Source organism: Spodoptera frugiperda, chromosome 11, assembly GCF_023101765.2.
Source record: "Spodoptera frugiperda isolate SF20-4 chromosome 11, AGI-APGP_CSIRO_Sfru_2.0, whole genome shotgun sequence".
Taxonomy (NCBI): Eukaryota; Metazoa; Arthropoda; class Insecta; order Lepidoptera; family Noctuidae; genus Spodoptera; species Spodoptera frugiperda.
Window position 1 is genome coordinate 5,127,408 of NC_064222.1, and position 15,576 is coordinate 5,142,983.

General features: G+C 37.7%; 1 protein-coding gene across 1 annotated transcript; it reads left to right on the forward strand.

Moving 5' to 3' along the window:
• The first annotated feature begins 13,411 nt into the window (after window positions 1-13,411).
• LOC118275047 (transcription factor Adf-1) lies at window positions 13,412-15,576 on the forward strand. The gene is made up of 2 exons (XM_035592891.2): window positions 13,412-14,000; window positions 14,183-15,576. The coding sequence occupies exons 1-2, from the start codon at window positions 13,868-13,870 to the stop codon at window positions 14,893-14,895; spliced, it is 846 nt and encodes a 281-aa protein (XP_035448784.2). The 5' UTR covers window positions 13,412-13,867; the 3' UTR covers window positions 14,896-15,576.

Consider the following 15,576-nt stretch of genomic DNA (forward strand, 5'->3'; position numbering starts at 1 on the left):
ATAATATATCTCTCTAGATCTCTAGATGTATTATATTTTGACTAAACATTTCTATATGATACAAAGCGAGCACGCTCAATACTCTCCGCATATAGTTCTTCGTGAGGACGTGTTAAAACATCTATACAGACCTACGTAGTTACCTCTACTATGTGTAACCCCAGCGCGGCGCGGTAAATGTTAATGGCTAGGTACGGCGCAATAGCACACAGGGACCCCATACCTATCTAACCCCGCGCACTAAGCACAGACTGCTGCATTGGACCTACCTAATTCCTCCCTGGGGTGTCCTATTTCGCAAAAATTGTGAAACCTGGAACGGCGCCATAGGGGGTAAGCCATCGTAATAACTCTCATTTTGCACCATTCGCATGAAAGTTACAATGTAAAGTCGAAGCGGCGTGTTGTGTAATGCCGGCCGCTGCTTCTATTCTCTATGTAGGTGAGCGCATGGCTTCGCGTGTCTAGGGCTAGGTTCGTTAGGCAGGTATCAAAGGGCCACGGGGATTTCGCCGACTTTCGTAATCTGTGGAAACGTGGGCTCGAATGCCGCAGCGAGTTGGCAACGTCGCACGCTCGACCGACGACCTCGCGTTATCGCCCGCGGTGACGCGATACGCTGAAAAGGTCACCAGTCGCCACTCCACTCGCCATCATCCGCTAATGTCTTCGCCATCTAAACAGTTGCAGTTTCGACATAGAATCCCATAAGTACGCCGTGAAAAAAATATTGTTGCGACGTGGCGTCGTGGTGCGTAGCGGCGTCTCGCTCGCGCGCCCGCCGCGTCCCGCTCGGCTCCGCCCCCCTCCGACCGCAGCGCCGCGTAGCGGCCGCGCCGCGAAATGTACACGTCGCCTATACAGGCAGCGTTGCCATTCCGTACCTATAATTTCGCTGGACGTAAATTTCAACCGAAACAGTTCAATGGACTTTTCGAAAACTCTAAACGTGTCATTTTACGTAAAAAGTCCTGTGTTACATAGATTATTGTAGGGAGTGGTGTGTGACCGTCTGTTTTGTTAATATTAGTGATATTTGAGTGTGAGTTGCGTGTCCGTGCTTGTAATCCGTGAACGAAGTCCCGTTGGGAGATATCACGTCTGTTTTTGGCTCTAAGGTGAGTACTAACACGTTACTTTAGTAATACACAGTGTAGGATTGATGCCCAGTGGCTGGTAGACGTGGTAGTGTCTGGTGGAAACTGTCTCAGTAGTTCCCCTACTTTTCCTATTCTGCCTTCGAAATCAAGTTTCTAGGTAACTGCGCAAATAACGTGGCGTCAGTTTTCTCTTGCACAGTGTAGTTATATAAAAGCGTGGTGCTCGGCGTGGTGCCTGGTGGTGCACGTGCTGGTCCAGCTTATGTAAGCCATGATAAGCTCACGATAAGCAGTGGCGGCAGCCGGCGGTGGTCGCGCATCGTTATTTTTATCTTGGAATGCCCTTTGGCCAAACATTAAAATAGCTGTGCATCCGACACCAGTACCATGTGTCGATCAGTAGTGCGCGTGTAATTAGGTTGTGGTGTGAACGGCCAGCCTCGACCGCTGCCGTAGGCCTATATTGGTTCAGGGCTCCGGAGGTACCGCGCCAACGCCACGGACGAACGGCCGAAACTCGCCTGTTCCTAATTTAAACCTGCATTGATGTCCTCAAAGTCCGTTAGCAACCACTATCTAGTTAGAATACAATAGAATAGACAACAAAGAAAGTGACTGACATCAAAATAGGTTGAGAAAAGTAGTTTCCAAACACAACACTCCCACTCATAAAGTAGCCAGTGTTTGTCAAGATCATGCCAGGTTATTTTAGTTCAAGCGTAAATTACACTAGGATAGTGTAGCTGCAATATAAACCCATTTCTTATTCGATTCAGAAATAGTGTGCCTAGATAGTAGACAGATTTCTATGTACCTATATTCTAGTTAGTTATAATCAAATAACGTATTTCTTCCATTCCATTTAAAGACACGTACATTTCACATTTCAAACTTCGAACACCTCAGTGTAACTCACTCGCATAACATAATTTTAATGATGAATAGAAATACCTAGATACCTATTTCGTTACCAGTCAGTCTAGGTTTAGACAGACAGAACGATAATACTTATATCTAAAGACACTTATTTGTTGCAAAAATCTCATCTTACCTAGCAGTATACTGCCTACCCACTCATTGACCAAGTTTTTTAACCCCTTAAACATGGTAGGAGACTAGAAAAGATAACTAGAGAGTAGCCAGTCTACACAGGAATCTGCAAAGATACTCGAAAGTCAATTCTAGACGAACTAAGTTACATTTAGGGCATAACTATTTCATAACTACATACCTATTTCACAATATAATGTCTGATTAAGTCATTGTTACTCTGACTAACACATTTCGTGTGTAAAATAAAATACGTGCAAATTATCTGCCAATTAAATTAACAGCAACAATGACCTCTACAAGAAAAATCTACTTTATTTCTACCAGTAGGTATCAATAGCAAACATGTAGGATGTAGGTAGTTTCCGTACATTGACTCATGTTACAGGGAAAATATATTTTTTTAAACCTTTGTACTATACATATTTGTACGCCATTTTTAAACCTGTACGTATTTTGAGTGAATGAAAGGTAATGAACTAATTAAACACGTCATTATCATCATCAGCTTGTTCTCGTCCACTGCTGGACATAGGCCTCTTCAATTGCACGCCTCTGAGCTCACTCTTCAGCTCTTCGCAGCTACTGCTAGCTTTTTCATACATACCTTGATGTAAATTGCACTTAAAAGTATTTATTTTTGTTAGTGTTACTTTGCTATAATAAGTTTATACCTGTATAACTAGTTTTTCCATTACTAAACTTACCCTCCTTTTGCCAGTCGCGTAAAAATCTTATTAGAAGACGAAATAGTTAAACTCATTTCTAAAAGCGTCTTGCACAAGGATATTCAAAAATAGTTACATAACTTATGTACGTAAATGTACCTACTACCTACCAAGGTACAAAATATAAACTACCTAATTATGACAAACTATGTAGCTACATTCATATTTCATATATCCTCTTAGTGCAGAAACAAAAACAGCCCCAAAAGGAAATTAATTAACTATATAGAAATACCTAGTTATGTAGACTAAAATATTACAGCCTATTGTATTCTTAATAAAATTGAAAAGGCAACATTCAGAATAGGTACACATTTATTTTAAGAGTTATCTACTTACGTTTTATTTATTTCATTCTACCTTACATTTCGACTATATTCATATCACTATATTACATGGGATTTACAACACAAATGGTGAAAAGTGGGTGTACATTGTACAGCTGCATTACGTGCCGTAATGTGCACCTCTGCCTACCTCGTCGGGAATAAAAAGGCGTGACGTATTTAAAAAAATGAGACTAGTTATTTGAGTACACAATTAATGTAGGTATTATTACACAAGATATAGGTACATACTGAAAATAACATATTTAATAACTGTTATCGAGGTACGTAACACTAAATAACTGCGTAGTTATATTACGCAGTAGTTTGAAAATCCATTTAGTCACTAGTTTATAAATCTGTTTTTGTTTATTTTATTATTGTAGGTGATACATGTACCTGCCTGTGTTAATTGAAATAATATCCTATGTGATACATTCCTATGATATAATAAATACACGCCTTTGTCCCATGCGGCCATGCGGGTAGGCAGAAACCGCGGAACACTATGTAATCCAGTTAGAAAATGTTATTTGCCGAAGACGTAATCAGATATTTATTTTAAGTTCATTATTTTATCATCGAATCTATTACCAAATAGGTAGTCACAATTTCAAATGTAATATTTTACCAAAATTCGTACAGTAATTTTCGTTCGTCCATCCTCATAAACCTATTTCACGTTTTTTTAAGTACCTATACCTACCTTATTTACTGTATTGTAAGATGTCCCCTTCTCTTACGATGAAATACACAACCCGGGGTTTTAAATATAATAAAAGACCTCTTTTTAAAAATACAGAAAAGATAGTTGGAATAAAATAATTCGTTTTGCATAGAATTTCTTCCCCTCAGTGTCCATTTTAATGTTAATATCTATGTAGTTATAACCACATATAGTTATATGTATGTATATATAGTTATTATTGTACCTAGTTAGGTACAACGTATTTTCTGTCTGCGTTTATTTATCATCATCAGACGCTGACTGAGACGAATTTATAATCCTTTCTGCTCAGCCAGTAAAGTAGGGGAGACTGGGGCTGGTTGTAACATGGAGGTCGTTATAGTGATTGGTATAATGATAGTAGTTTAGCTGTGATTATAAATAAATGATTACTAAATATACATATACAATAGGCTCACCACCTATTACATGGGACTTAAAACCTAAATTGTGAAATGTAGGTGTACATTGGCATTAACTATGTGCCATAATGTGCACCTCTGCCTATGCCTTCGGGGATTAAAGGCGTGACGTTATATATGATTACTAAATCTACGAGTATGCATGGAAGAGACTGGTGAATGTACCTAGATGAATAATTGGAAGAAGTACATATATATGTCAGAATTGTGTAATATGACTACCAAACTTATACTAATCAAGTACTATAACATACAGACTAACTAGTTAACTAACTTACCTCAAAGGGACACGGCCGTGACGATATCTATTTATGTGTGCTCACTGTTAATGCAATTTTGTAACTTTTGCCTGTAATATTAATTTTGTGAGATAATATTACCTATTCTTCATCATCATCAACGGTAAGACGTCCATGACTGAACAAAGGCGTCTATTTTCCATTATAAAAAATCCCTCTGATATTGGTTTTGGCTGATCGTAGTTTCATTCTGATTCCCCATTTACAGCAAGTCATTTTAGTGAAAGCATTTTTATATTAACTAGCTGCCGTTACCTTAGCATCAGTCTATCCATGTCTCAACCTCATTCCTCCATCAGCCCTGGTATGAAGGTAGAAATAACCACCTACCTATAATGAGTCACTGTTTGTATACTTAACACAACTACCACATACGACCACTAAAAATGTTTTCAAAATATCTAGACGTATTGCGTTTACCTAGGCCGATAAGCAGGCGTAGTTGCAAAATCGTTACTGGCAATGAAAGGAAATTACCTACCTTATTTAATGACTGATTGGAAATCTGTATATTTAGGGCAATTATTCCTTAAGTTCATAATCATCTAGCATGCTGAATATAGGCCTAACATAACCTACCTTTACTAGAATTTATTTGAATCAGAAACTCCTTGCTCGGCAGTCGTCTTCAGAATCACTGGCTAAACTTACTAAGGAATTACTGTTGCACTCATAGACATTTAATGATTACTTAAACTATTCCTTAGTAATGATTTTGTTCCCAAAACAATTGCTAAGGACTGGGTTAAGTAACTATTAAATTACTCTGAGTACGGATATTAAGTATTTAATATCATTATCAACAACTTTTTAATTCAGCTTAGTTGGCACTTAGTAATCAGTCTGAATAACATCCTGGCTAGATAAATCTTTAGTCTATGCAATAAACTGTATACTCATTTATTCAGCTGCGGCCGCCATCCGTAGTCCTATGATAGTTAATTGCTTTCCATCAGCCTGACCGTAAGATTGTTCACCAACACCGATCTTAATTAAAAAAATCATAATGGAAAGGAAAGTACCAATTTCATCAAATCAAAAAGAACATCACGCCTTTTATCCCCGAAAGGGTAGGCAGAGGTGCACATTATGCGGCACGTAATGCCGCTATACAATGTACAAGAACTTTTCATCATTTGTGTGTATAAGTCCCATGTAAAGGGAGTGAGATTTTTATCAATTTTAATCATCTCTAAAAACACTTCTCGTTTTCCGAAGGGTGTTGGAGGTTGCGTAGTACGATTCTGTTTAGCAGACTCCGTAAAAACCCAATAACATCTAGAAGGTTCTATTGTACATATTTGGTTATCTAACCTCAATTAACTTGAGGTGTTTACCTAATCCGCTACTCTCTAGAGATAATAGGCCTCACAATTGCATAATACATAACACAACAGTAAATTAACTGTGTCCTGTGGGAGTAGACGGGTGATTGCATTCCATTCAATACATATTAACACCAGAAATTAGATTATACTAGTTATAAGGATAGCTGTCTTGGTCTTGTGATTGTTATAGGCTATAGACAGACTATCATGTGTGTAGTGTTAGCGTAAAATAATGTCTTAGTGCAAGTCGGCCATTTTGTGCTAAGAAATCGCAAAACGTATTGGAAGTGTCACCAAACCAGTCTATCTGCCGCACTTAGAGACATTTAATAATTACTTAAACTACTCCTTAGTAACGATTTTGTATCGAAAACAATCGCTAAGGACTGGGTTAAATAACCATTAAATGACTCTGAGTAACTACGGCGGTATATCTATCCTTTTAAAATAAAATAATTAACTACGATGACAATTTCCTAGATTTTTCTCATGAAACTTTCTCCTCGTAGAATTCTTTTTTACCGTTCTATAGAACTTCAAAGTGCTGTACAATATTAAAAAAGAGAATTCTGAAATCACGCTCCAATAAGCTGCGAACCAACCCTATAAAGGGGGGAAACGATATAGATACGTGATCCATTAACCCAATCACATGGCCACAAATAAAATGAAATTCGTTCGTACTACCTACCTATATAGCATGTGACCTAGATTTCAACTGAAAGACCTATATTTTATAGCCTGCCAGCCATATCCATTATTGGTTTGCTATAACTGTTATTCAACCACTTCGTTATTTTAGCACCAAAATTCATTTCGGTTCGGATCTAGGCACACTATTTCTCTTGCGTTCCATTTTGCAACGCTGTTGGTAATTTTATTACGGTTCGGGGTACGATCGACCGAAGTTTAACTTGATTTTGATGTAGCCTACACCTTAGACGTTTGGCTCCCGGCGAATTTAGGTCTCGGGTCTTCTATTGCACCATGCTTGGAATGACGACGAGATTCGATTTGCCCAGTACTACTCTTAGATTATACTCGAAGGTTCAGGCAAACTTGAAGCTTTAATCATCGTGATCTTTCTGAAATATCTCTAATAAGATCTCAAGGGCACTATAGGGGCTGTCCTAAAAAGTAATCAACCTAATTAAACCATAAGCTGTAGATGTGGTTTAAAAAACTTCTCATGACATAACCAATATCTAATTTCATATACTACCCTGCAGTAGCGATTACTAACCGCAATCCGTGTTGCATGTCGTAATGACTTCATTAACAAACTATACCCAGAGGTACCTCCACAGAGCACCATTAGTACAAACTGTATAAACTATAAAACACCGCTCACCTTTCTGACTAATGTCCGACACACAAACTGGATGGCAGCAATATGACCCGTGAACACGTGGACACACGACGCCACTGGTTTATGTAATTGGATTGCCAAAGTGTCGCCTTGTGGAATGTCAGTGTCGGAGCTCTGCATGCACAGTCCTAATTTGTCGCTTGAGTGCTTGACATGTCTTGTCTTTGAGTTGGCTATAGAATGATAGAAAATAAATGTCCAATTTAAGGAAACTAGATAAAATAGGAGAGGATAGGAAACTAGAAAAGTTGACAACGCATCTGTAACTCCTCTAGAGTTGAATACGGCCATGGGCCCCATTAAGTAATCATTTATAATCAGGCAATCCGTCAGACGGAAGACAATCCATCTCGTAGAAATGCTAGATTTCTAATTACCATGAACACAGAACACATTTATAAAAGCAAACCTTCCTTTAAACTTCAAACAATAGCTATATCTTCAATATTAGGATTCGTTACTTTTCCTTTTAGATCTATCAATAGATGACCAATATTCTTAGAATCCCTTGCTAACCCCTTTCATGTCGTCGCCATAGAAATACCTTAGCCACCGTTATTTTGCCGTTACGATAAACAAGGTTCTAATGCTCACGCTAAAAATACTCGCGCCAACTGCGTCTTATCTGTTTCTCCCTCACCTGCCCACGTAGACAGTTTTTATTAAAGCTGTAGTAGATAGGTACAGCTTTGTAAAGGATTTTAAAACATCTATTTGTATAATAAATTAATTACTGTCGTGAGAAATATTAAAACAGATTACTTATGTAAACTGTTCGAGAAAAACTCGACTAGTTTCAAGCCACACCGGGACTTATTATCACTGTGTGAATAGTTAACTAAAACTGAGTAAACATAGCATTCTTTGTTTATTCTTATAAACCACGAATCCCTTCCGGAGGAACAACACAAGTATCGAATATTGTATCCTTCCAAAATTTCCCATGCTTCAACTGCATGCTAACAAAAAACCTGCTCTTTTTTTTTTCAAGTTTGGTTAGCACTTGGAAACCTGATTGCCGAATCTTGGAACCGTTCTCAACTTCGGCATTCAGGTGCCATTTAAAAATATCAAAGCGGTTTGTATGAGTCATCCAAGAATCTGAGTGAAAGGCAGGAAAATCTATAACAATAATTTTAAATGGCCTGGCTTTTAGTGCTTAATGGAAATATAGACATTTTAATACGTTTTTTATGGAAAATTTACCTTAACTAGTTTGGCCTACCTGGTGGAATCTGTTCCGTGATTCATTCAGTTTTTATTAGTTTAAACAGGTCTTTGACTACGGCACAAAGTCACCGAACCGAACATAATTCCTTTGCGAATCGAAAGACCTTTTATTTTTATTTATTTAGCGCATGCAAGGCCCTCATAACTCAATGTTGACATCTCACTGAAAAGTTTTGACACGAAACTACCTCATCAGTCTAGTGATCGATGCTTGGCTGTCAGACTGAACTCCAGAGTTCAATCCCCAGGTGTAATTTATTTAGGAAAGATGTATCGGGTTTGGGGGCTATTTGGAGTCTATTGGTTTGTCCCTGAAATATCATTGAGCTGAAATATCGTAGGGAGTAATACAGTTTTGTAACTTGAATGTATTGTCTGCAGGTTATCGGTGCAGTGTCGTCGGTCGTGTCGGTCGTGTGCAGTGGTGTGTCGTGTGCATCCGTGTTTGTGTGTGTTGTGCGACGTAGCGCCGGTATGGCGCGCAGCTAGCGAGCCGCGCCCGCCGCGGCATGCGCGCCGCCTAGCCATGCCTGCTGCGCATCACGAGCCATGGCGCAGTACTCGCAACGGACACAGCCAATGCACAGGTACCATCTTAAACCCACATACATACCCACTATAGATGCTAAACCCCCAACATTACTATAAGAAGGCAACGAGAATAGCCCAGGACGTTTTGAAGACGTATGTCGAATCGACATCGGTACCAAAATTAACTTATTCACTTGTAACTTGCATTCTGTACGACTGTACCGTGCATGTGCAGTGTGCACGCTTCAATCGAATCCGACGAAAATTGGTTCCGTTCAATTTAGTTCCGTTGAAAATTGTGTCCATTTCCATTTTATCTCCAGCCACGGTTAATGGTATTCCTTTGAATACATTCTTTTCGAAATGAAACGTATTCAATGTGGAGATCGGACACACGTGCTATTTCATTAGTTTCTAGAAAGTTCTACGTGTAATAAGTATTGTAGGTCTTGTTTTATGCTAGCTGGTTGACATTCCACGAAGATTCCAAGTGGAAATTCAATTAAACAATAATACTGTCGGCTGGTTTGTTCATCTTAGTTTTACTGCTAGTCGGCTATTGGATACAGTAGAACCGGTCAGCCGAGCTAGTATTGTTGCGAACTGGCAACGTAGGTACGCGACACGGCACCCAAGCTATGTTAGAGACGGTCCCTCTTACCAATGGCTATTCTTTTATAACGGGACTTTTGTTATTGTACAAGCAATTTATACCGAGAATATTGCCATTGTCATATTTTTTTTATAACTGGTTTGAACATTCTGTCAATGCTCCCCTCATCCCATGTCCTTTCGTTCCAGAATGAATTCCGAAGATCCTATTCCCAAAAATTCTTGATGACTGTGGTGTGGAGAAGAAATTACTAACCATTTTAACAATGTCTGTTTTTGGCAAGCGTTTTGTCATACATAAATATATAATATTATTTCATAATTTTATGAGTGGATTTTATTTTATCATCGCTGTACTGTTTATTTTTACGAAAAACCGTCTATCCACACGCGCTACACAGGCTGAACAAATAAATGTAAAAAATAAATAAAACAAAATGAAATTCAGAATCATAATAACATTTTGTTGTTTTTTTTTCTGCGTCTGGCTGGACGCTGAGCCAGACAGCCAGTATTAAAAATAAATAAATTCTCACAGATAAAAAAAACGTAACTTTTTTCATTATACTTTTTTTATACGAAGGTCTTATGTAAGGGCCTGTAATAGTTTATTATTTATGACTTTTGTTTTAATGCAATTTGTTTGAACTGTTAATTTAATGTGGCTTTGGGCGTTTGTGATCCATTGTTCATGCGTAACAGCTGTCAATGTGTAGGTATGTTTACGTCGAACTACACCATAATTTAATGTCTTTATTATTTTCCCCATATATGAACTGTAGTAGTAAAAAGCAGGTGTATCGTGACGTCATCGACATTTCTACGTAAATTATGTAATTACTATGACACATGCCGTTTAATTTAAACGAATTATGTGCGATAAAAACGTGTACATAAAACTGCCAAATTGTCAAAGGTTTTAATTACGAAACAAATTATTTTTTAATTATGAATTCATTTCTACCACAATATCTTACTTGACGTTGTTTCGACTGCGACATTTAATTTACTGGTAAATATTAATTAGTGTTTGAATAGTGAAATTGCTTCAGAATAAACATGTCATTAGTAACAAAACTGCTTGACCGAATTTGATAATGTTGTACTTATCGTCTGATTACAAAGTATACAATATTGCAACGTCCTTTACAATCTGATTTATTAAAACCTAAATAAATATATTTCTGCATTGTAATGGTCACAATCTGGATGACGCATCTGCGATAGGTTGCGTGTTCATGAGAGATTTAATAAAATACCCTATTATAAATTATTTTATCAAATACATTTACCTACTTGCCTAGCTTGAATATTTATTTACAATATCTGCCTAAGATTTTAAACTAAGTAAGACAGACACATACATACATACATACATACATACATACATATCGTCACGCTTTTAATCCCTAAGGGGTAGGCAGAGGTGCGCAATGTACAATTGTACACCCACTTTTCACTATTTATGTTGTAAGTCCCCTGTAATAGGTGGTGAGCCTATTGCCATATACCGGGCACATTTCCAGACTACGTGCTACCACTGAGAATTTTTTTCGAAAAACTGAAAATAGCCCAGTAATTCTAGCGCTTTAATACAATACAAGCATAATAATTCAAAAACACTAGCGCTTTTAAAAAAAATTGAATTGGCGGTATTGACGTTTCCGACACATCGACAAAATCTAGACACACGGCAGTGTGTCCGCCAAGTTCGAGCAAAAAAACCGACACACCGGCCGTGGGTTATATTACACGAACCATTTCGGGCCAAGTTCGACCCACCTATAACTCAAAATCTATTTTATCTACGCATATGAAATTTCTAGTATCTATCGAGATCTACTTACTTATCTAAAATACAAAATTTCATTAATGTACCTATTGTAGATCTTGAGATATTGACGTCAGAAAATCGCTATTTTTACTATACACTCACTGACTGACTCACTCACTCACTCATCAAAAACCTAGACCACTTCCAATAGTCGTATTGACTTGAAATTTGGCATGGAGGTAGGTCTTTAGGTCAAGGTAAAGGAAAAAATCTGAAAATGGCCAAGTGTGAGTCGGTTTTAAAAATAATGAAGGTGTAAATTCATACCCCTAAGGAACTAAAACAAAAAAATTATCTATATCTTCCAATGGTCGTACCGATCTAAAATTCGTTACGAAGGTTTGTATTTAGTCAAAGTAAAGTAAAATAAGAAAAAAAGAAAATAAACCTTACAAAAATAAATGAAATCCCACCCAAAACATAAATGTGAAAGGATGCCAAGTTCGATAATATTGGAATGCTTCGCCTATAAAAGAAGTGAGATCTAAATAAGTACCAAGTTCCATACACAGACCTCAGTTAAAAATGATATAACTTGGCAAGTTTTAATAGAAAATTATATACTTGACTCATTGCGTTTAGTAGGTTTATAACAAAGTGTGTGAAAACTTGCCAACTTGTTATATCATTTTTAACTGAGGTCTGTGTATGGAACTTGGTACTTATTTAGATCTCACTTCTTTTATAGGCGAAGCATTCCAATATTATCGAACTTGGCATCCTTTCACATTTATGTTTTGGGTGGGATTTTGTTTACTACCACAGATTCTCAAATCAAATTCTATTCACCATTTTAAAAATGGATGCATTTGAAATGAAATGACGTAACATTTTTTTTATCTTCTAGTTTGTAAACATCGTGTTTTCTATAAAGTGTATCTATGTGGCGACTAGCTAACTACTCTAGTTTAGGTAAACAGTAGTTCGTCGACCCTCAATGATATGACGAAGTATGACGACACATTGCGCTAAACCTAACCTCTAAATTTAATATAAGACACGTTTACTTGTGACTTTATTGTCAATGGTTATATGTTAATGGTATAAAGTTGAGTGTATGGAGAAGTGAGGTGAATCAATAGGTTGGTTTGTAGTCTTTTTTTATGAAATTGCCGGTAAACGAGCAGACTGATCACCTGATGGTAGGCAATCGCCACCGTCCATGGACACAAGTGCGTTGCCGGCCTTTTGGGGTTAGGAATTTAAGGATTTTTGGGGAATCGGGGATTGTGAAGATTCGGAAGGGGGGTAATTGAGCCTCCGGTAAACACTTACGCACACAAAAAGAAGGTAGTACAGATAATAATAATTAAGAATTAGATTAGATTGACAATAAAGGGTAGACATTTCCTTGTTAATTTAATAATTGTGTAGGTAGATAGATACTATTAGATACTAATTATTCAAACCTACCTTCTACCTTCCTATATTAAAAGTAAAACATGAATGCAGTACATATATTCTGTGGTTCAAACTCTGTGTTACCTATTTACCATTTTATCAGAATAAAACCGTTCGGTAACGGGCCGAGTGATACTAGTAAATCCGTTGAATTATTAATCGCCATTCATTTTATACGTTTCACGCAGAAATTGGAACGGTGTTCAACTATTTCTGTTTCGTTGTATTTATCTGTAAACTTGGAACCGGATTGAGCAATAATTTGTTTTTAATTGAAAATAAATTACTTACATTACGAAAATAAATTTACTTAAACAAAGAAGTATCTTAATGTTTCAATTCGCATTTATTTTATTCTCGATTTTTTATGGATGGCAACATTGACCGCTAGTGAAATAAAATCCTAGTTTCAACTTGTAAGAACTCAAAATTGGCCCAGTGGTCCCAGTACTGTTGTTTGTCAGTGAAAGTGTAACACATGTGTTTTACGCATTTATAATATTGAATAAATAATGTTACACAATTAAATTACAACGTCAAGGTTGAATGAAAGTGATTTAGGTTACACATTTTGACCCTACGTTTACGTACCTACATGTTTTCTACAAAATAATTATTTTCTAGTCGCCAAAGCTAGACTTTATACTTTGTCGCAACGGTCTGGCAACGTCGCTCGCGTCAACGTTGACTCTTGCCGAAGGTTTACGAAGTTCGGCCGAACTCCGCGGGTGAGCGAACAATGGCGCCGAGCGGAGCGGGGCGGGGCGGGCCTGACGCGACGGCACGCTGACGCTAGCGTAGCGCCAGCGCCAACAGTTTGCTTGTGCATACAGCTCGAGGAACCCGCACTGCTACCGGACATTTTATTTTATAATTCTGACAAAATTAATATTAAGAATAGCAGTTAATCATGGACGTGGGGAAATTAATTGAATTAGTAAGACAAAACGTATTCCTTTACGACATCAGTCATAGAGACTACAAAAACCCCAGCCTTAAAAATGCCACGTGGGAATCAATTGCAAGCGAATTGAACGAATCTTGTAAGTAGTACATGTATTTTTATTTCCAATTTTCAGTTGCTAAGTAAATTCATTGAAAAGATTATGGAATTTATTGTTTATACTGATATTCTTATCTAATGAATTTCACACATTAGGTGAGTAGGTACAATAACAACGCGAAATTCTGGTTATAAAATACGGATTTATTGTGATCGTTCTAGGTGAGGCTTGCAGACATAAATGGAAGACAGTAAGAGACAGTTACATAAAGCACAAGAAACTATTAAAACGTAGAACTGGCAAGAAACCTATCGAATACATCTGGGCTTCACATTTAAGTTTCTTAGAAAAACACCAAGTGAACAGAAGAAGTTTTTATCAATCGGCAAATGACAAACCATATTCTTCACAAGCAGTAGCAACAACGACAAAAAGTTGTGAGAAACCTCAGAAGCCGGTTCGTGATGAGTTACAGTTACAGTCGATGTTGGCGCTCTCACCACCACCCCTAGCGCCATTGACTACTTCCAAAGACGACAGTACACTCAAATTCCAAACTTTAACGAAAGTTAGAAACAGCATAGACACTGCATCTGCAACTTCAACTAAAAGACTGAACGAAATAGACGCGACCGACCTCCTCTTCCTCAGTTACTCCAGTACATTCAAAACGTTCTCAGGCAGACAACAAGCGCTAATGAAGATTCAGCTAGCGAAATTATTTGCTAACACTGAACTAGAGAATTTGGATAATGCTGAGACTTCCAGAGATGAGATGGAAAGAAACTGCTCCCCTGTTATTGTTAAAACTGAGTGTTATAGTGAGCAGGAAGACAGTCGGAACAGTCAGTCTGGTACGTCTTCTAATGAAGAGGATGATGATAACTCGGATGACAAACCTCTGAAGCGAACACGTCGTGGTTCACAAACGTAGATTTAGATTTCAGCCATGATCGTCCCACTGCAGGGCAAAGGCCTCCCTACCTTCCTTTCACTCCTTTCTGTTTAAAGCTTTTTGCGGCCAATCCTTGTCATAGCTGTTGAGTTCGTCCCGCCATCTCCTTTTGGGCCTGCCGCGACGTCTGTGGACGTTGAGCGGGCTCCACTCAGTAGTGAGTTTTGCCCACCGCTCATCCGACATGCGGCAGACGTGACCAGCCCAGTTCCACTTCATAAACGTAGCTTTAATCTTTTTCTTCTCTTCTAATAATATTTTCTGATTTATTTCGTTGCGGGATCCAAGACAGTCTCATGTCCCAGGGACCGTTTCGGTGTTTCGATGTTTTCATCGTTGTTATCTACTGTAGATCCTGGCTTACGGGAGTTGCAGCGGTAAAGGCGGTTGTGGCGGGCTTGTCCCAAAAAAAACTAGCTTTAAGTAATTTGAATGTTCAATTTGAAAGCATTTCGTTGAAACAGTTAGAACTGTGTTATTGTTGTTAATTACATATGTCAAAAAGACTCATAAAAGATTTTATAAATAAGACTCATAGATCTATGTTTTAGAAGTTAAAATTCTTTATTGTTACAATATGTGATAATATTATAAGAAATTGTCGACAATGATTTTGTAAGAAAATGTTAATAAATATGAATATTATAATTTTATAATTAA